Source organism: Mus musculus, chromosome 19 (genome assembly GCF_000001635.26).
Source record: "Mus musculus strain C57BL/6J chromosome 19, GRCm38.p6 C57BL/6J".
Taxonomy (NCBI): Eukaryota; Metazoa; Chordata; class Mammalia; order Rodentia; family Muridae; genus Mus; species Mus musculus.
This window is the reverse complement of record NC_000085.6, coordinates 11,640,950-11,660,859: the sequence shown is the minus strand read 5'-3', so window position 1 is coordinate 11,660,859 and position 19,910 is coordinate 11,640,950. Positions and strand designations below refer to the sequence as shown.

General features: G+C 40.1%; 1 protein-coding gene across 1 annotated transcript; it reads left to right on the top strand.

The window, feature by feature from the left end:
• Positions 1 to 300: 300 nt before the first annotated feature.
• On the top strand, positions 301 to 13,576 carry Oosp2 (oocyte secreted protein 2). Its single transcript, NM_001037634.3, has 4 exons — positions 301 to 408; positions 9,201 to 9,382; positions 11,161 to 11,264; positions 13,298 to 13,576. Exons 1-4 carry the CDS (start codon positions 333 to 335, stop codon positions 13,440 to 13,442), a joined length of 507 nt encoding a protein of 168 aa, NP_001032723.1. The 5' UTR covers positions 301 to 332; the 3' UTR covers positions 13,443 to 13,576.
• Positions 13,577 to 19,910: the final 6,334 nt, after the last annotated feature.

Genomic DNA, 19,910 nt, shown 5'->3' with positions numbered 1-19,910 from the left:
CTAATTTTCTAATTTCCTTAGCTCTAGCCCTCTTTCCATCCCCACCCCCAAACTTCTGTCTTCTTTTTGTGATACTTTATCGAATCTAATTTGTGCGGCATAGTGGTGGGACCATCCACTAGAGCATGATCCACTTATGTATGCTTCTTTGAGATTTGTGGAGTAAATAATCTGGAAAACCTGAGTTTTAAGTAGTTAGCACATCACCTCTACAGCCTACTTCAACAAGAAAAATGAAGGCAGCTGAGCACGGGCTGCCATACAAAATCACTTAAATCAGCCATGTCTGTTCCTTTTTGTTTCTAAGTGGTGCTGTTCGGGAAGTCTGCCGGATGGGGGTCTCTATGGCTTTAGAGGTCCTGGTTTATCTTGCTGTCTTGGTTTGGACTTGTGCTTGGGACATTGACGGTAAGTGAGCACTTGGAGATACTTCCTAGAAAGGGTAATGATTGATTGCTTGCCATGCAGGTTCCTATGAAGGATACTTCCTTGATAAAGCAGTGTGGAGTGATTGCTTTCAATGCAGGTCTTTTTACTCCCTACAGAGCTGTGATGTTGCTATAAATTTTCTGGAATACAAATACTTTCGGGTAAAGCAGACTTGCAAATTTACATGTTTCCTCTTTTTGCCTAATGTCTACGTTCTCAGACATCCTCTCTTCCTATGCTTTGGTATTTTCTGTATAATGTATCTCATTTACAGAAGTATTCCATGGCTCTGCATCTAAGTCTGCCTTTTCAAATCTACTGCCAATTATCTGTACTTTGATAGTTTGAAATTAGTGCCACTGTATCTCTGAAACTGACCTTCCTATGTCTAGAATCTCCATATTTCTTCTTCATGATATTGCTTTCTGTTCTTTTAATAGTATTGCCCTAGCTGGTTGTGATGATACACGCCTATATAATTCTAGTACTCGTGAAGGTGAAGCTAGTGAATCAGGAGTTCAAAGTCAGCTTTGGCTGTATAGCAATTTTGAGGCTAGCCTGGGCTGCAGAAACACACACACACACACACACACACACACACACACACACACACACACACACACAAACGTACTGCTCTGCCAGTCACTCATATCAGATGGTGATGGTCCTAAGAAGCCATGAAGACCAACATAAAGCAAGTCTGTCGTGTTTAAAGGTTCATTTTTAAAGGTTCATCTTTCCCCCATCTCACCTAGAATCAAGATCCTCCTAGTTTTAACATCTGACTAAATGCTAGCTTTTCCAAGGCAGAATTCCTGTGTTGTTATTATTATTTACAAAGTTGGCTTGTCTATTGCTATTGTTAGAAGTGGAGTTTCCTGTAGAACTGAAATACAGGTTTCTTATCTGTCTGTTTGGCTTGGAGACCTTGTAGGAGTGAGGACCATATTCGGGTTCTGGTATCCTTTCACTTTACAATGAGGTCTTTAGGCTAGTGCAGCAGTTAATGGCTGAAATAGACAGCACATGCAGAGGAAGTGGTAACTAGCAGATTCCAGCTTCCTGGAACAGATTGAGCAAGGTATCTGTGCCCTGGTCCTAATTACTGTTTGGGGTCAGGAAGAATTGCTTAAGTTGATGATTCAACAGCTATGTGTGGTTCTCAGTAATTTTTCAGATGTTGGAGGAACCACCATAAAGTGTCCAACTGACTGAAATGTGGTGATAGGAGGCGGGAGTAGAGCTTAAAAGAATGGACTTTCAGTATGCCTAGGTCCAGTTACTTTTTAAAAACCAGTTTTAATCTTAGGTGTTGATATATATATTTCTTTCTTTTAAGGAAGCTCTTCCCGATTCTCCTATTTAGGGCATAGAATAACATTTTAAGCACACAAAGACATAGATGTAAAACACCTGCCTTCCTCCCCCAAACTTACCTTGTCTTCTTAATGATGACTTATCTCCAAAGACCAAAAACTCATAGGCCCCACTGATTTTTGGAGGTTGCAGTAGCCTCATACTCATTGACCGCATATATTTTCCATTATGGGAAGTTCCTCCCAATGCATCCATTAAAAGTAACTTTCGTGGTTGGCTTCCTGGAGATCTCCATGTATAGGCTAAGAGTAAGTTTTACCTGAGGGTGAATTTCCCAGCACTGTAAAGCTGTGAGGAGGTTGCGTTTTCTCTCTTCAGACTCCTTTCTCTCATGGCTGAGTTCCTCTGGAGCATATTTTCTCTTCATCTCCTCACAAAGGTTGTGGGGATAAAGTATTCCCTTTCACACACTCCTGAATATAGCACCTTTTGTACAATTTCAGTTCTTCAGAAGGAAAGAAATCATAGGTGATTTTATTTTTTCATCCTTGATGTTGCTGGGTTTCACCTGTGAAATATCAGATATCTATCTATGTATGTGGGAATAACTAAGCAGATGTATTTTGAAAATAATGATAATCTCCAAATCCTTCATAGGCTCTTTTTTTTGTGGCAGAATATGACTTAAAAATAATTTATTGTATAAATTATCTATTTTTGGTGTTTTACATTTTTTTTGCTTTTTTTGAGTGGATATTTTATTTATTTACATTTCAAATGTTATCCCCTTTCCCAGTTTTCCCTCCAGAAGGCCCCTATCCCATCGTCCCTTCCCCTTCTTGTATGAGGGTGTTAGCCCAACCACCCACCTCCCTCCCCCTGCTTGTATGACAGTGGTACCCCACCCATCCACCCACTTCCACCTCCCTGCCCTGGCATTCTCCTATACTGGGGCATCGATTCTTCCCAGGACAAAAGACCTCTATTCCAATTATGTCCAACAAGACCATCCTCTGCTACATATGCAGCTGGAGCCATGGGTCCCTCCATGTGAACTCTTGGGTTGGTGATTTTGTCTCTTCAGATCCTTCAGTCCTTTAACTCCTCCATTGTGGACCCCTTGCTCAGTCCAATGGTTGGCTTAGAGCATCCACCTCTGTCTTTGTCAGGTTCGTCAGCCTCTCGGGAGACAGCTATATCAGGCTCCTGTAAGCAAGCACTTCTTGGCATCTGGATTAGTGTTTGGGTTTGGTGACTGTATATGGTATGGATCCCCAAGTGGGGTAGTCTCTGGATGGTCTTTCCTTCAGTCTCTGCTCCACACTTTGTCTCTGTAACTCCTCCCTTGAGTATTATGTTCCCCCTTCTAATAAGGACTGAAGCATCCACACTTTGGTCTTCCTTCTTCTTGAGCTTCATGTGGTCTGTGAATTGTATCTTGGGTATTCCAAGCTTTTGGCCTAATATCCACTTATCAGTGAGTGCATACAATGTGTGTTCTTTAGCGACTGGGTTACCTCACGCAGGATGATATTTTCTAATTCCAACCATTGGCCTAAGAATTTCATGAATTCATTGTTTTTAATAGCTGAGTTGTACTCAATTATGTAAATGTACCACATTTTCTTTATCCATTCCTCTGTTGAAGGACATCTGGGTTGTTTCCAGCTTCTAGCTATTATAAATAAGCTGATAGTGGAGCATGTGTCCTTGTTATATGTTGGAGCATCTTTTGGGTATATGTCCAGAAGTGGTGTAGCGGGGTCCTCAGGCACTACTATTTTCTGAGGAACTGCCACAGTGGTTGTACCATCTTGTAATTCCACCAACAATGGAGGGGTGTTCCTCTTTCTCCACATCCTTGCCAGCATCTGCTGTCACCTGAGACTTTGATCTTAGCCATTCTAACTGTTGTGAGGTGGAATCTCAGGGTTCTTTTGATTTGCATTTCCTGATGGCTAAAGATGTTGAACATTTCTCTAGGTGCTTCTTGGCCATTGTATTTTTCAGTTGAGAATTCTTTGTTTAGCTCTGTACCCCATTTTTAATAGGGTTATTTGGTTCTCTGGAGTCTAACTTCTTGAGTTCTTTGTATATATCAGATATTAGCCCTCTACTGGATGTAGGGTTGGTAAAGATATTTTCCCAATACGTTGGTTGCTGTTTTGTTTTATTGACAGTGTCCTTTACCTTATTGAAGCTTTGTAGTTTTATGAGGTCCCATTTGTTTATACTTGATCTTAGAGCATAAGCTATTTGTGTTCTGTTCAGGAAAATTTCCCCTGTGTCCATGTGCTTGAGGCTCTTCTCCACTTTCTTTTCTATTAGTTTCAGTGTATCTGGTTTGAGGTCCTTGATCCCCTTATACTTGAGCTTTTTACAAGGAGATAAGAATGGATTAATTTGCATTCTTCTAAATGCTGACCTCCAGTTGAACCAACACCATTAGTGGCAATGCTGTCCTTTTTCCACTGGATGGTTTTAGCTTTTTGTCAAAGATCAAGAGACCATAGTTGTGTGGGTTCATTCTGGGTCTTCAATTCTATTCCATTGATCATCTAGCCTGTCACTGTACCAACAGCATGCAGTTTTTGTTTGTTTGTTTATTTTTTATCACTATTGCTCCGTAGTACAGCTTGAGGTCAGAGATGGCAGGGATGGTGATTCCCCCAGAAGTTCTTTCATTGTTGAGAATATTTTTCGCTATCCTGAGTTTTTTGTTATTCCACTTGAATTTGCAAATTGCTCTTTGTAACTCTATGAAGAATTGAGTTGGAATTTTGATGGGGATTGTATTGAATCTGTAGATTGCTTTCAGCAAGATGGCCATTTTTACTATATTAATCCTGCCAATCCTTGAGCATGGTGATCTTTCCATTTATGAGGTCTTTGATTTATTTCTTCTGAGACTTGAAGTTGTTGTCATACAGATCTTTCACTTTTTTGGTTAAACACTAAGGTATTTTATATTATTTGTGACTATTTTGAAGGGTGTCATTTCCCGAATTTCTTTCTCAGAAATTCATTTATCCTTTGAGTAGAGGAAGGATACCAATGTGTTGGACTTGATTGATCCAGCCACTTCTTTTCTGAGGTTATTTATCAAGTTTAGGAGTTCTCTGGTGGAATTTTTGGGGTCACTTAAGTATACTGCCATATCATCTGCAAATAATAATATTTTGACTTCTTCCTTTCCAATTTGTATCCTTTTGACCTCCTTTTGTTGTCTTATTGCTCTGGATAGAACTTTGGGTACTATAGTGAATAGTTTGGGGGAGAGTGGGCAGCCTTGTTTAGTCCCTGATTTTAGTGGGATTGCTTCAAGTTTCTTTCCATTTAGTTGGATGTTGGCTACTGGTTTGCTGTATATTGCTTTTACTATGTTTAGTTATGGGCTTTGGATTCCTGATATCTCCAAGACTTTTACCTTGATGTGGTGTAGAATGTTGTCAAATGCTTTTTCAGCATCTAGTGAGATTCTCATGTGTTTTTCCCCCTTTGAGTTTCTTTACATAGTGGATTACGTTGATGGATTTTCATATATTGAACCATACCTGTATCCCTGGGATGAAGCCTACTTGATTTTGATGTGTTCTTGGATTTGGTTTTCAAGAATTTTATTGAATATTTTAGCATCGATATTCATAAGTGTGAAGTTCTCTTTCTTTTTTGGCTCTTTGTGTGATTTAGGTATGCTCATACTTGTGGCTTAATAGAATGAATTGGGTAGTGTTCCTTCTGTTTCTATTTTGTGGAATAGTTTGAAGAGTGTTGGTATTAGGTCTTCTTTGAAAGTCTGATAGAACTTTGCTCTAAACGCATTTTTTTTTTTTTTTTTTGGTTGGGAGACATTTAATGAGGTTATGGGACTATTTACATGCATTTTTCTGGATATAATTTAACTTTAGTATTTGGCATCTGTCTATGAAATTGTCCATTTCATACAGATTTTCCAGTTGTGTTGAGTATAGGCTTTTGTAGTAGGATCTGATGATGTTTTGGATTTCCTGGGTTTCTGTCTTCCTTTTTATATCTGGTTTTGTTAATTTGAACACTTTCTCTGTGTCCTCTGTTTAGTTTGGCTAAGGGTTTATCTATCTTGTTGATTTTCCCAAATAATTAGCCCCTGGTTTGTTAATTCTTTTTATAGTTCATTTTGTTTCTACTTGGTTGATTTCAGTCCTGAGTTTGATTATTTCCTACCGTCTGCTCCTCTTGGGTGTATTTGCTTCTTTTTGTTCTAGAGCTTTCAGATGTGCTATTAAGCTGCTAGTGTATGCTCTCTCCAGTTTCTTTTTGGAGGCACTTAGAGCTATGAGTTTTTCTCTTAGGACTGCTTTCATTGTGTCTCATAAGTTTGGGTATGTTGTGGCTTCATTTTCATTAATTCTAAAAGTCTTTAATTTCTTTCTTTATTTCTTCCTTGACCAGGTTATCAATGAGTAGAATGTTGTATAGCTTCCATGTTTATCTGGGCTTTCTGTTGTTTTTGTTGTTATTGAAGATCAGCCGTAATCCTTGGTTATCTGATAAAATGCATGGGATTATTTCAATCTTCTTGTATGTCTTGAGGCCTGTTTTGTGACAGATTTTATGGCCAATTTTGGCGAAGGTACCATGAGGTGCTGAGAAGAAGGTATACTATTTTGATTTAGGATGAAATATTCTATAACTACCTGTTAAGTCCATTAGGTCCATAACTTCTGTTAGTTTCACTGTGTCTCTGTTTAGTTTCTGTTTCCATGATCTGTTCATTGATGAGAGTGGGGTGTTGAAGTCTCCCACAATTATTGTGTGAGGTAATGTGTGCTTTGAGCTTTAGTAACATTTCTTTTATGAATGTGGGTGCCCTTGCCTTTGGGGGCATAGATGTTCAGGACTGAGAATTCTTTTTGGTAGATTTTTCCATTGATGAGTACAAAGTGTCCTTTCTTATCTGTTTTGATAACTTTTGGTTGAAAGTCAATTTTATTTGATTTTTGAATGACTACTCCAGCTTGTTTCTTGGGACCATTTGCTTGGAAAATTATTTTCCAGCCTTTTATTCTGAGGTAATTTTTGTGTTTGACACTGAGGTGCACTTCCTGTATGCAGCAAAATGCTGGGTCCTGTTTACATATCCATTCATTTAGTCTATATGTCTTTTTATTGGGGAATTGAGTCCATTGGTGTTAAGAGATATTAAGGAAAAGTGATTGTTACTTCCTGTGTTTTTGTTGTTAGAGATGGATTTATGTTTGTGTGGCTATCTTCTTTTGGGTTTGTTGAAAGCAGATTACTTTCTTGCTTTTTATAGGGTGTAGTTTTCCTCCTTGTGTTGGAGATTTCTGTCCTTTATCCTTTGTAGGACTGGATTTGTGAAAGATATTGTATAAATTTGGTTTTGTCATTGAATATCTTGGTTTCTCCATATCTGGTAATTGAGAGTTTTTCTGGGTATTGTAGTCTGGGCTGCAATTTGTGTTCTCTTAGGGTCTGTATGACATCTGCCCAGGACCTTCTGGCTTTCATAGTCTCTGGTGAGAAATCTGGTGTAATTCTGATAGGTCTGCTTTTATATTTTACTTGACCTTTTTCTTTTACTGCTTTTAGTATTCTTTCTTTGTTTTGTGCATTGGGTGTTTTGATTATTATGTGATGGGAGAAATTTCTTTTCTGGTCCAAACTATCTGGAGTTCTGTAGGCTTCTTGTATGTTCATAGGCATCTCTTTCTTTAGGTTAGGGAATTTTTCTTCTATAATTTTGTTGAAGATATTTATTGGCCCTTTAAGTTGGAAATCTTTACTCTCTTCTATACCTATTATCCTTAGGTTTAGTCTTCTCATTGTGTCCTGGATTTTCTGAATGTTTGGGTGAGAACCTTTTTGCATTTTGCATTTCTTTTGCCTCTTGTGTCAATGTTTTCTATGGTATCTTCTGCACCTAAGATTCTCTCTTCTATCTCTTGTATTCTGTTGGTGATGCTTGCATCTATGACTCCTGATCTCTTTTTTTTTAGGTTTTCTATCTCCAGGGTTGTCTTCCTCTGTGATTTCTTTATTGCTTCTATTTCCATTTTTGATCCTAGATAGTTTTGTTAAATTACTTCACCTGTTTGATTGTGTTTTCCTGTCATTCTTTAAGGGATTTTTGTGTTTCCTCTTTAAGGGCTTCTACCTTTTTAGCTGTGTTCTCCTGCATTTCATTAATGGATTTTTTTTTCACGTAGTTCTTAAAGTCCTCTATCATCATCATCATCATCATCATCATCATCATCATCATCATCATCATGAGATATAATTTTAAATCTGAATCTTGTTTTTCCAGTTTGATATGGTATCCAGGACTTGCTGCAGTGGGAGAACTGGGTTCTGATGATGCCAAGTAGCCTTGGTTTCTGTTACATATGTTCTTGTGCTTACCTCTTGCTGTCTGGTTATCTCAAGTTCTACCTGTCCTTTCTGTCTCTGAGTGGGGCTTTCCCCTTCTTTGGGCCTGTGAACCTGTGGTGTTAGGTGTGTCAGCACTCCTTGGGAGTCCAGCTCTCAACTGGCGGGTTTTGTGTAAGGAGGGCTGTGGGTCACCCTTAGATCAGGTTGCAGATGGAGACCAGAAGTATTCTGTTCTTAGCTGTTCTGCTGTTCCTGTGCCCTTTTCACTCCTGTTGGGTTCCTTTTGGACAGTTATTGGAGGAAAAGTGGAGGTCTCACTTGTAGGCTTAGAAGTGAGAGTATTCCTGAGAGACCAGCTCTCTCTGGGTGGGATTTGGTTGTGGAGGGCTGTGGGACAGCCTTAGCTTTGGGGCACAGATGGGAGACCAGTCATCAGCTCTTTTTTTTTTTTTGTCTTTTTCTTTTTTTTATTAGCTATTTTCCTCGTTTACATTTTCAATGCTACCCCAAAGGTCCCTCATACCCACCCCCCCAATCCCCTACCCACCCACTCCCCCTTTTTGGCCCTGGCGTTCCCCTGTACTGGGGCATATAAAGTTTGCAAGTCCAATGGGCCTCTCTTTGCAGTGATGGCCGACTAGGCCATCTTTTGATACATGTGCAGCTAAAGACAAGAGCTCCCGGGTACTGGTTAGTTCATATTGTTGTTCCACCTATAGGGTTGCAGTTCCCTTTAGCTCCTTGGGTAATTTCTCTAGCTCCTCCATTGGGGGCCGTGTGACCCATCCAATAGCTGACTGTGAGCATTCACTTCTGTGTTTGCTAGGCCCTGGCATAGTCTCACAAGAGAGAGCTGTATCTGGGTCCTTTCAGTAAAAACTTGCTAGTGTATGCAATGGTGTCAGCATTTGGAAGCTGATTATGGGATGGATCCCTGCATATGGCAATCACTAGATGGTCCATCCTTTCGTCACAGCTCCAAATTTTGTCTCTGTAACTCCTTTGTTTACTCTTGACAGAAAATTAGCTCCTTCTTGAAGTTAATGCACACTTGACATTTTCTCATGTGTATCTTTCTGCAGTGGATGTAAGTTGTTCTCAGGACTGGATGACGGTCAGTGTTAGTGCGTTTTCCCAGAACAAAAGAAATCCATATATTTTTGCTGATGAATTATATCTGGGACAGAACTGCCGTGTAACTCAAATACACGCACATCAATATGATTTCATATACCCTGTTTCTCACTGTGGCATCAGGACAAAGGTGAGAACTTTGTAGTGCTGTCTGTAAAAGTAACACGTGTTTTTCATGCTTATTTGCTTACTGTTAACATTATGGTCCTTTAACTGATCCATATGCATGATTCTGCTGGTAATAACCAATGACTATAGTACAATAGACTCCCACATGTATTCCTCCCCAATTATTGGGTCAATTTTAGGCCTAGAAATTTGTAGTACAGATTTGCAGACTCATGATGCAGGCAATGATTTTAAAAAAAATTTAAAAAGATTCTAGTCTATTTCACAAAATCTTGGCAAGAAGTTTTTAAGCAAAATTTTATTTTTGTGCATCTATATTTGTGCATGAATATATACAGGTGTGCTTGAAGGCCAAAAGAGGACATCGGATTCCCTGGAGTTACAGACAATTGTAGGCCACCTGATGTGGGTGCTTGGAACCCAAATTAAATTCTCTGCAAGAGCCTCGAGCACTTCTATTCACCTATGCATCTTCCTAGCCCCTTCACAGACAATTGTAAATTGTATTAATGCTTCTAACGCTCCAGATCACCAGCCTGGCAATGCATGCTATATTATATGTTCAATTCAATAGTCAATTCAGTTAAGTCATCTGAAATTTACCCATGCTCCACTAGGATGTGTGCCTACACGGGAGTAGATTTTAATTGGAGTTATATATCTGTTAGCTATTCAGCTAAGGATATATTAAAACTGTAATTTTATTCTGGGACATTGTTTCCCGGTAGATTTTTAAAGTTTATATTTATACTATAGTAATATTTTGGAGCCATTCACTGACTGTCTTATTACTTGTGATAGGACACTGCATTTGGAAAATTAGTCACCTGGAGCTTCAGATGGGGTGTTGCACAATTTGCCCAGGTGTGGTTAATGAGCTAGTGAGATTTTACTAATAAGTAGGACTGATTTCCCTCCAGAATCTGTGCTTGAAACCATTTTTTTTTTTTTTTTGATATTTGGTTCTAAATTGTGTTACTGAAAAACTGCTGAGGTCTGAAGAAATCACTCTGTGGGTAAGAGTGCTTTCTCTGCAAACATCAGAACCTGAATTTGAAAGCCCTCAAACCATGTGAAAAGGGAGGTGTGTCTGTAGAGGCCTGTTATCCTAGCACTGGGGAACAGAGATGGGTAGATGCTGAGGGCTTGCTGGCCAGCATGCCTGGTCCAAATGGTGAGCTTCTGGTTTTGTGAAAGACCATGCCTCAAAGCAATAAGTTGGAGCATAATTCAGGAAAATATCTACATTATGCTCTGGCTTCTGCATGTGCACAAATCGGTGGGTACATCCACACACTTATGTGCATTTAGTACAGGCAGGCCATGTACAAACACAAGGGAACAATACAGACATGTGTGCGTATAGGCGCATGCATGCATATGTATACACACACACACACACACACACACACACACACACACACACACACACACACAAGCAGGGAGATGTGACAGAGTTGCAAAGAGAAAGATGGAGAGTCAGAGAGACAAAGGCACTCAAAAATAACTACTGAATGCTTTTCATTAATATTCTATTACAAAGGCTGTTAAATGACAGTTTACTTCTGTGTCTTAGGATGCTCCTGTCTAAAAGTACTTTCAGTTCACTCTTACAGTGCTCCTTTTCTGTCCCATTGTTAAGTGGCTGGAACTTCACATGCACCTGAGAATGACAGAAGCCACCTTTTGAAATATTGATGATTTCTGTTTCATGTTCACCTCTATGAGTAGCTCTTCTGTTGCTAGGATACCTTCCTCCTAACCAGTGTGATTTCCTAGGTTATCTCAAATGAAATCGTCTGTTTTGAAACCGAGATGTACTTTCGTCCAAGGAATTATTGTTTGGAACTTCAGATAGTCCCTTTGCAGTGTTCTGCCTCTCGGTGAGTCTTGTGGATCTCTCTCCTTTGAGCTGCATTCACAGAAACAGAGAATTTAGAGACTATGTCCTGACTTGCCCATAAGAATAATTCAAACAAACCCTAAGTAACTATTTATAAAATACTTCAGTAGATACCTTAATAATGTACATTTCTAGGGGTTGGGGATTTAGCTCAGTGGTAGACTGCTTGCCTAGCAAGTACAAGTACCTGGGTTCGGTCCTCAGCTCTGGAAAAAAATTTACATTTCTAAAGGTTAAATATATTACTTAATTTTAGAATCAAAACACTACGGAGTTGAAAGGGTCTAACATATAGTCTAATAGTCAGAGATTATTTTACAGTTTTGTAGTTTATAGCTACAAATCAAGATAAAATACTCCATAACCTCAATAAATAGAAGAATTAGGCATTGACACACACACACACACACACACAACACACACACACACACACACACATATTAATTTGGGAATCTGAAATTTAGTTTGTTTTATATTTACTTATTTATTTAATTATTTTGTATATATTTGTGGGTGCATAAGCCACAGTGTTTGTATGGAGGTCAGTGTGCCCAAGTTGTGGGAATTGTTGCTCAGCTTCCAACCTGTGGTGTCTTGGAATTGAACTTGGGTCATAAGACTATCTGACATGAACCTTTACCTGCTGAGCCACTGGTCCATAGCATCAATGTATTTTGCTGTTATCTAAATCATAGTACAGTTCTTGTAATAAACTTTTTTAAGTTATGAGACTGCCTGTCTAAAATGTGAGTGAAAATAAACCTGCCCACTTTAATCGGAACTAGCAGAGAACGAAGAAGGATTCGTTCACCTGTTTGACTAAATCATTTGTTTGCAATTTTATAGAACTAATATTGGATCCAGAAAGTGCCCCATAGGAAATTTGAGATGAAATGCAATAGCATCCTGATATACTACTTACCATGTCGTAGAAATGTTTATATCGAATATTAAAAATTCTTAGGGGCAAGTATAGAAATCTAATATATAAAAATACTTGATATTAAAAAGAATTTAGAGCTCAGAACAAATGTGTAATATATTTTAATGTGGCAAAACATATGTCTGTTTTTGTTTCACTGTGATAAAATAGACATAAGATAAAATTTACCATCATTACCACCCTTATGTGTGGATTTTAGTGGCAGAAAATATATTTACCTTGGTAGTATTTATGACCTTTCATATAACTATTTTTCTAAGGTAAACTAGATTGCGGGATTTAGTGACATTCTGGGGTGTACCAGAACCCTAAATTAGAGCTAAACTTGATTAAGTCCTATACACACACATGCATACATAAATGTATCATCTTTTGTATATACCACCAAACGCTGGCTGTAATGTAGAGTTTTGACCATTGTCTCATAGCTAGTGCTTCTTCAGAGACTGCCATCTTAACAGAGATGAATGGGCATTCCTCTGTCAACAATGATTGCTCTCTTGTTTTTGGCCTACCTACCTTAGAAAATGTGATGGCTAGGGACTAGGGAGAAGACTCAGAGAGTAAGAGTACTTACTGCTTTTGTAGATGTCCTAGGTTCAATTCCTAGCACACACATGATGGTTCACAGCCATCAACCTCTCCTGTTCCAGGGGTCTTAAATCTTCTCCTGACTTCCTCAGGCACCAAGGTGTGAACATGGTATGCATACATGCCTGCAGGCATATCATTCTTACCTATAAAATAAATAAATCTAAAATGAAACAAAATGATGACTAGTCAGACAAACAGATATGAGCAGAGCTTTGGTGCATATACTTTAAAATTGTAAACATCCATCCATCCATTCATTCACCTTCAGAAATCCAACGGAGTTACTGACTGGAAACTCACTAGGTAGAGCTGGCTTGCACTTGCAGTGATTCTGTTGTCTCTGCCTTCCAAGTTATCGGGTTGGTGATGTGATGGGGTTTAATAGAGATAAGAATAATTTGATTCCAAGTTTTGACTTGAAAAGCTATGGCACCAAGAACTCCAATCTTGATTCTCTCTGTTCCCCTTTTCTTTAGGAAGTCTGTGTGGCTTATGCCACTATCTACTGAGGAGGATCCAAAACCTGTTAAGAGTCCCTTTATGACTGACTTTGAAGCTACACCAGAAGAGTTGGGGTTATTAAATGCTCACCAAGCTGCTTCCTCCCAGAATAAGAGATAGGGACAGTGCTGGCACCAGAGATTTCACTGTAAGACAAACTTTTCTCTTTCAATAAGAAAAAAAATCCTGGCATAAGCTTCTCCTTAGAGATCTTATTCCTATACATCAATGAAATAAAGGCTCAGCTTATGAAGATGCATTTTTTGATTATTTTACTTCTGTGGATGGCTTGTAAATCAGGTGTTACCTATTACGCAATTTATATTAGTCATTTACATTTTGTTTCTCTTTTGTACCTATTTTCAAGAATATGTCCTTAATGGCGAATTTGAACATTTAATGTTTATTTTTTAAATTGTGCTGCTGCTGGTGGTGTGCATGCATGCATACACATACCATGATGCTTGCCGAGAGGGCAGAGGACAACCTGTGGGCGCTGATTCTTCTCTACAACTATGTGAGTCCCAGGGATAGAACTCAGGTTGTTAGGACAGGAGGTAGGCACCTTCAACTGCTTCTCTATCCTACCAGCCCACACATTTTGATCCAACAGGAAGATGTTTTAAATGTTTTCGGTAAGAATAATGAACAGGGATAGGTGTATTAATGCATCAGAATAAAAACTTTGGACCTAGTTTACATTTTAACAACTAACAAGCTAACCCCTAGGAAAAATAAATAGTCTTTAATAATGGTTAGTGTTCTAACTCAAAAAGTGCTGTGTTCTAAAACTAATTTATGGTGACAGCATAGTCAGATGACAAAACATGAGAAAATTAATTCACAATTTGAATTTATGCAAATGTTCCCATCACTGAAGTTTGATGTCAGATATCTCCTCTCCCTCAGTAATGTTTCATCTGCATTTGCAACAACTAACCAAAGTTGGCAGGCCTGGACTCATCCTGTGGGTCAGTCCTCTGCAAGAATTTTTTTTATTGTTAAGTACTTCTATGTTTTCCCCTCTCAACAGAGAGCCTGCACTCAGAGCACAAGCCCATTAGCACAGAGGCGATGCCTGTGAAGCTTTGAGACAAAATATATCTTCCTTGGAGTCTATTTATTGAGGAGTTTCTCATGGCAGTGGAAGAGCTGACTAATAGAGGAAGTGGTGTGGACTTTCTCCTTTCAACAGTCTTAGGGGATAAGGTGAACAGTGCTGGGACAGCCAGACTTCAGGAAGATGATTCTAAACATCTTATCCCAGTGCCTGATCTCACAGCCAGTTGGTTAGACTCAGGTGGGGAAGCATGCGTCTTAAAGGTACATGGTGGGTTAGGGATGAGCCAGGAACGAATCCAGTTCCCTCCTTCATTTCACCAATTACGTAAGCTTCTTTCTCATGGCCATAGTGTTTCTAGCAAAGAAATAAGTGCTGGTTTAAAGCATACAGAGGTGCCTACTTTTCATCTTTACAATGTCACTTCGTGTGACTAAAGTAATATGGTTTCCTTCTGCCCTTTGAACCTGTGTGTAGTGCTTGCTGAAACAGGTGCTCCCATTTTCACTTTACAAACAGTGCAGCTGAAACCTCAAGTACCATTTATGACTTTTCAGCTCTAAATTAGAAAAAAAAATACTAGCTTTTCCCCACAGTCTTGTGCTTCTCCCTTATCCTCTAAATCATGTTCTTGTCGCCTTTTTCTTTTGTGATATTCCACCTGCAATGGCTTTTGTTGAAACAGTACTCTGGCAGCAGTGGTGGTGGCAGCGGCGGTGCCGTGGGAGCAGAGATGGCGATGTGTTCTGCCTTTTGCCACAATCCCTTTCCACCAATTCCTTGTGACTTCTGTTCAGGTCTATCTTTCATGGGTTCCAGTACTTGGCTCTGGGTTCTGAAGTCAGCCTTGACTATAGGGCCGCTGCTGAGCTTCTGATTGTCTAACCTCTAAAATCTCTTACTTACTCTCACACTGTTACTCCCTTGTAGTACCGTGCCCTCTTCCTCCTTCACGTGCTGTTTCCACCCAGGACCTGGTATTTAGGACTCCTCTGACCTTACTTTCCATCTTTTTTCTCTTCCACGGACTCTCCACCTTACCTTTTTCTTGATATCACTCAGGATACCGGCAGGTACATGGGCATGACAGGTGTTTCTCATGAGATTGTAGCAATGAGGATCAAGGGGCTGGAAACTAGAGTCAAGTTTATCCTTATTACGTGGCTGCAAAGAAGTTGGTAAGAGTTCATGCATGGGCTGGTTGTGTGCTTCTTTTGGTAGAGTGCTTGTTTGCTATTCCCAGAACTCAGACTTGGATCCCCAGGACCCTGAAAATGAATATGAAGATGTATGCCTGTAATCTGAGAACCTGCTGACAGAGCTCAAGGTTTTTTGTTTTTGTTTTTTTGTGTTTTTTTTTTGATATCTTATTTATTTACATTTCAAATGTTATCCCCTTTCCCAATTCTCCCCCCCCAAGAAAACCCCTATCCCATCCCCCTCCTCCTGCTTCTATGAAGGTGTGCCCCCACCCATCCACCTGCTCCTGCCTCCCAGCCCTCACATTCCCCACACGGGGACATTGAGCTTTCACTGGACCAAAGGCTTCTTCTCCCATTGATGCCACACAAGACCATCCTCTGCTACATAGCTACATACATGTCTGGAGCCATGGGCCCCTTCATGTTTACTCCTTGGTTGGTTGTTTAGACCCTGGGAACTCTGGTTGGTTGATATTGTTGTTCTTTTTTTTTTTTTTTTTTTTTTTTTGACAGGGTTTCTCTGTGTAGCCCTGGCTGTCCTGGAACTTACTTTCGTAAACCAGGCTGGCCTCGAACTCAGAAATCTGCCTGCTTCTGCCTCCCAAGTGCTGGGATTAAAGGCTTGCACCACCACTGCCCAGCTTGTTGTTCTTCCTATGGGGTTGCAAACCCCTTCAGCTCCTTCATTCCTTTCTATAACTCCTCCATTGGGGACCCCTTGCTCAGTCTAATGGTTGGATGCAAGCATCTGCCTCTGTATATATCAGGCTCTGGCAGAGCCTCTCAGGAGACAGCTATATCAGGCTCCTGTCAGCATGTACTTCTTGGCAGCCACAATAGTGTCTGGGATTGGTGACTGTGTATGGGATGAATCTCCAGGTAGGGCAGTCTCTGGATGGCCTTTCCTTCAGTCCTTTCCTCCACACTTTGTCTCTGTATTTGCTCCTATGAGTATTTTGTTACCTCTTTCAGAGGCTGCAAAAAACCCAGATGCCCTTCAACAGAGGAATGGATACAGAAAATATGGTACATTTACATAATGGAGTACTACTCAGCTATTAAAAACAATGAATTCATGAAATTCTTAGACAAATGGATGGAACTAGAAAATATCATCTTGAGTAAAGTAACCCAATCACAAAAGAAAACACATGGTATGCACTCACTGATAAGTGGATATTAGCCCAAAAGCTCAGAATACCCAAGTTACAATTCACAGACCACATGAAGCTCAAGAAGAAGGAAGACCAATGTGTGGGTGCTTTGGTCGTTCTTAGAAGGGGTAACAAAATACTCAAGGTTCTTAATTCCACAGTAAGTCTGAGGCTAGCTTGAGCTCGATGAGACCCTGTGTCATAACAAGAGGTTATGTTTGCATCCTAGGGCTTTATAGAATGTAGAATTCAGGAGGACTCTGCTGTATGATCATTTTAACATCATCCGTCTAAGAGGAGAAGAGCTTAAGGTGGAATTTGTAATTGAAAAAATAAACTAAAAGGCATAGAGTATAAATATTTACAGAATTCCCAGGAGAAGAATGTAAAGTCATATGTGTAACTAATTTGAGATTAGCATAGACATAAGGATCATGGACGATGGGAGAGAAGCCCACATGGGATTTTGGAGCTTCTTATAGCTGCCTTTTAAAGCCCAGAACTCCTGAAAAACAGAATGCTTTGTGAAGCTGGATGCAGGATTGACTCCAAGTGCCCCCTAACAAAGCTCTTAATACTCTGCTCCTGATATTCCAGAATAGCACTACCCAGATGCTTTAGCAATGGCTCAAGTAAGCCTGTCAGTTCGCCTGCCCCAGAGAAGGTACAAGACGCGAACCTTGGTATCACCCACCTCTCACCAGTTCCTTAGGTGTGTAAGGTGCAAGAGCAGACCCTTTAGATGCCTAGGCAGAAAACTGTTGTAGAAATAAAGCCCTCAGACTGATTTCTAGAGTGGTTGTACAAGCTTGCAATCCCACCTGGCGGTTCCTCAGAAAATTGGACATAGTACTACCGGAGGATCCCGAAATACCTCTCCTGGGTATATATCCAGAAGATGTCCCAACCGGTAAGAAGGACACATGCTCCACTATGTTCATAGCAGCCTTATTTATAATAGCCAGAAGCTGGAAAGAACCCAGATGCCCCTCAACAGAGGAATGGATACAGAAAATGTGGTACATCTACACAATGGAGTACTACTCAGCTATTAAAAAGAATGAAATTTATGAAATTCCTAGCCAAATGGATGGACATGGAGGGCATCATCCTGAGTGAGGTAACACATTCACAAAGGAACTCACACAATATATACTCACTGATAAGTGGATATTAGCCCAGAAACTTAGGATATCCAAGATATAAGACACAATTTGCTAAACACATGAAACTCAAGAAGAACAAAGACCAAAGTGTGGACACTTTGCCCCTTCTTAGAATTGGGAACAAAATCTCCATGGAAGGAGTTACAGAGACAAAGTTTGGAGCTGTGACAAAAGGATGGACCATCTAGAGACTGCCATATCCGGGGATCCATCCCATAATCAGCTTCCAAACGCTGACACCATTGCATACACTAACAAGATTTTGCTGAAAGGACCCAAATATAGTTGTCTCTTGTGAGATTATGCCGGGCCTAGCAAACACAGAGGTGGATGCTCACAGTCAGCTATTGGATGTATCACAGGGCCCCCAATGGAGGAGCTAGAGAAAGTACTCAAGGAGCTAAAGGGATCTGCAACCCTATAGGTGGAACAACATTATGAACTAACCAGTACCCCTGGAGCTCTTGATTCTAGCTGCATATGTATCAAAAGATGGCCTAGTCAGCCATCACTGGAAAGAGAGGCCCATTGGACTTGCAAACTTTATATGCCCCAGTACAGGGGAACGCCAGGGCCAAAAAGTGGGAGTGGGTAGGTAGGGGTGTGTGTGGGGGGGAGGGTATGGGGGACTTTTAGGATAGCATTGGAAATGTAAATGAGGAAAATACCTAATAAAAATATTAAAAAAAGAAATAAAGTCCTCATAGAGACCATATATGAGAACAAGTCATTTCCACCATACAAAACTATCTGACTTCTAGCCTTGAAGGGCTTCAGACACAGGGTCCCAACCTAAGCTGAAGCCTCAGATGATCCCCGAAAGCCACTGGGGTACAGTGGGCCAAGGTAAGACACTGGAGGACTGTCATTCATTTTTGTACTCCCAGAACATGGGGCATGGGCTGCTTTTATCACTGTTAACATTAGAGTGAGGTCTAGTCAGAATCGTTCCTAATAGAGGATGAAATTTGCCTTTGTTTGTTTGTTTGTTTGTTTTTAAATTGCTATGACAAAAAAAAAACCCAGACTAAATGAACGTAGGAAAGCTTTATGCCTATTTCCAATTTGAAGGGAGGGGTGGTGACAAGGGCTGCTCTGGCCCTGCCAGCAGAGTATGTGATGGGCTGGTCACACTCTCTGCAGTCAGGAAGCAGACAGATGAGTGCTCACTCAGCTCACGGTTCCTTTTTCATCCAGTCCAAAGCCATGGGATTTTGAATTCCATATTCAGGATTCATCTTCTAAGTTAAATGCTTATGGGAACTCTCTCACAGAGGTAACCAGAGTCATAATTCATATCCCAGGCAACCCTAAATGTCTAATTATGAGTGTCTGCCCTCTGCTTTCTCTCAAGTGTTCTCCCTCACTCCCTCTATTCTATGGTGTGACATGAAAGCCCTCAGAAGTGCTAGTGTTCTGGCACAGGACTTTTCAGATTCTATGGCCACGAGAAAAATAAACTCTTCTTCTTTATAACCCACCCTGTCAGTGGCATTCTCTTATACTATCAGACAACAGACCAATACATCTGGATAAATATGAGAGAATCTGATTATCTCCTCTATGTCAGTTTTGTCTTTCATTACATTGATTCAGTAGTGGTATTTAGGTCATGGGTTATCCCAAGGATGGAAGAAATGGATGCACCCTGAAGCAAATTGAACAGCAAGTGACAGTTGATGTAAACGCAATATATTTAAATTACCATTGTCTTAATTTATGACAAATGAACTAACCTTGCTTGGCCTGAGAGGATTAAACATTATAATTTCTATAAAAACAGTTTTAGCAACATCACTGATACGTTATGTAAACTCAGTCCCTTAATGGCCACAATATGTTGTTCCCCTTCCCAACACTATTCATTCTGCCTGGCTTCACTTTTTTTTTACATAGCTAGACTTATTCTCCCCCATCCCACTCTACCTTCCCACTGACTTAGCCCCTTGTTCTGCTTTTATTTCTTGCTCCAATAATGTGTGAAGCAACATCTTAGAGCCAGATGC

What these genes read in the sequence shown, in the direction of transcription:
- Oosp2 (NM_001037634.3), top strand. Translation starts at nt 333, where the DNA reads ATGGGGGTCTCTATGGCTTTAGAGGTCCTGGTTTATCTTGCTGTCTTG. An exon ending in TTGTGCTTGGGACATTGACG is followed by an intron (nt 409 to 9,200) that starts GTAAGTGAGCAC and finishes ATCTTTCTGCAG; the next exon opens with TGGATGTAAGTTGTTCTCAG. An exon ending in TTGCAGTGTTCTGCCTCTCG is followed by an intron (nt 11,265 to 13,297) that starts GTGAGTCTTGTG and finishes CCTTTTCTTTAG; the next exon opens with GAAGTCTGTGTGGCTTATGC.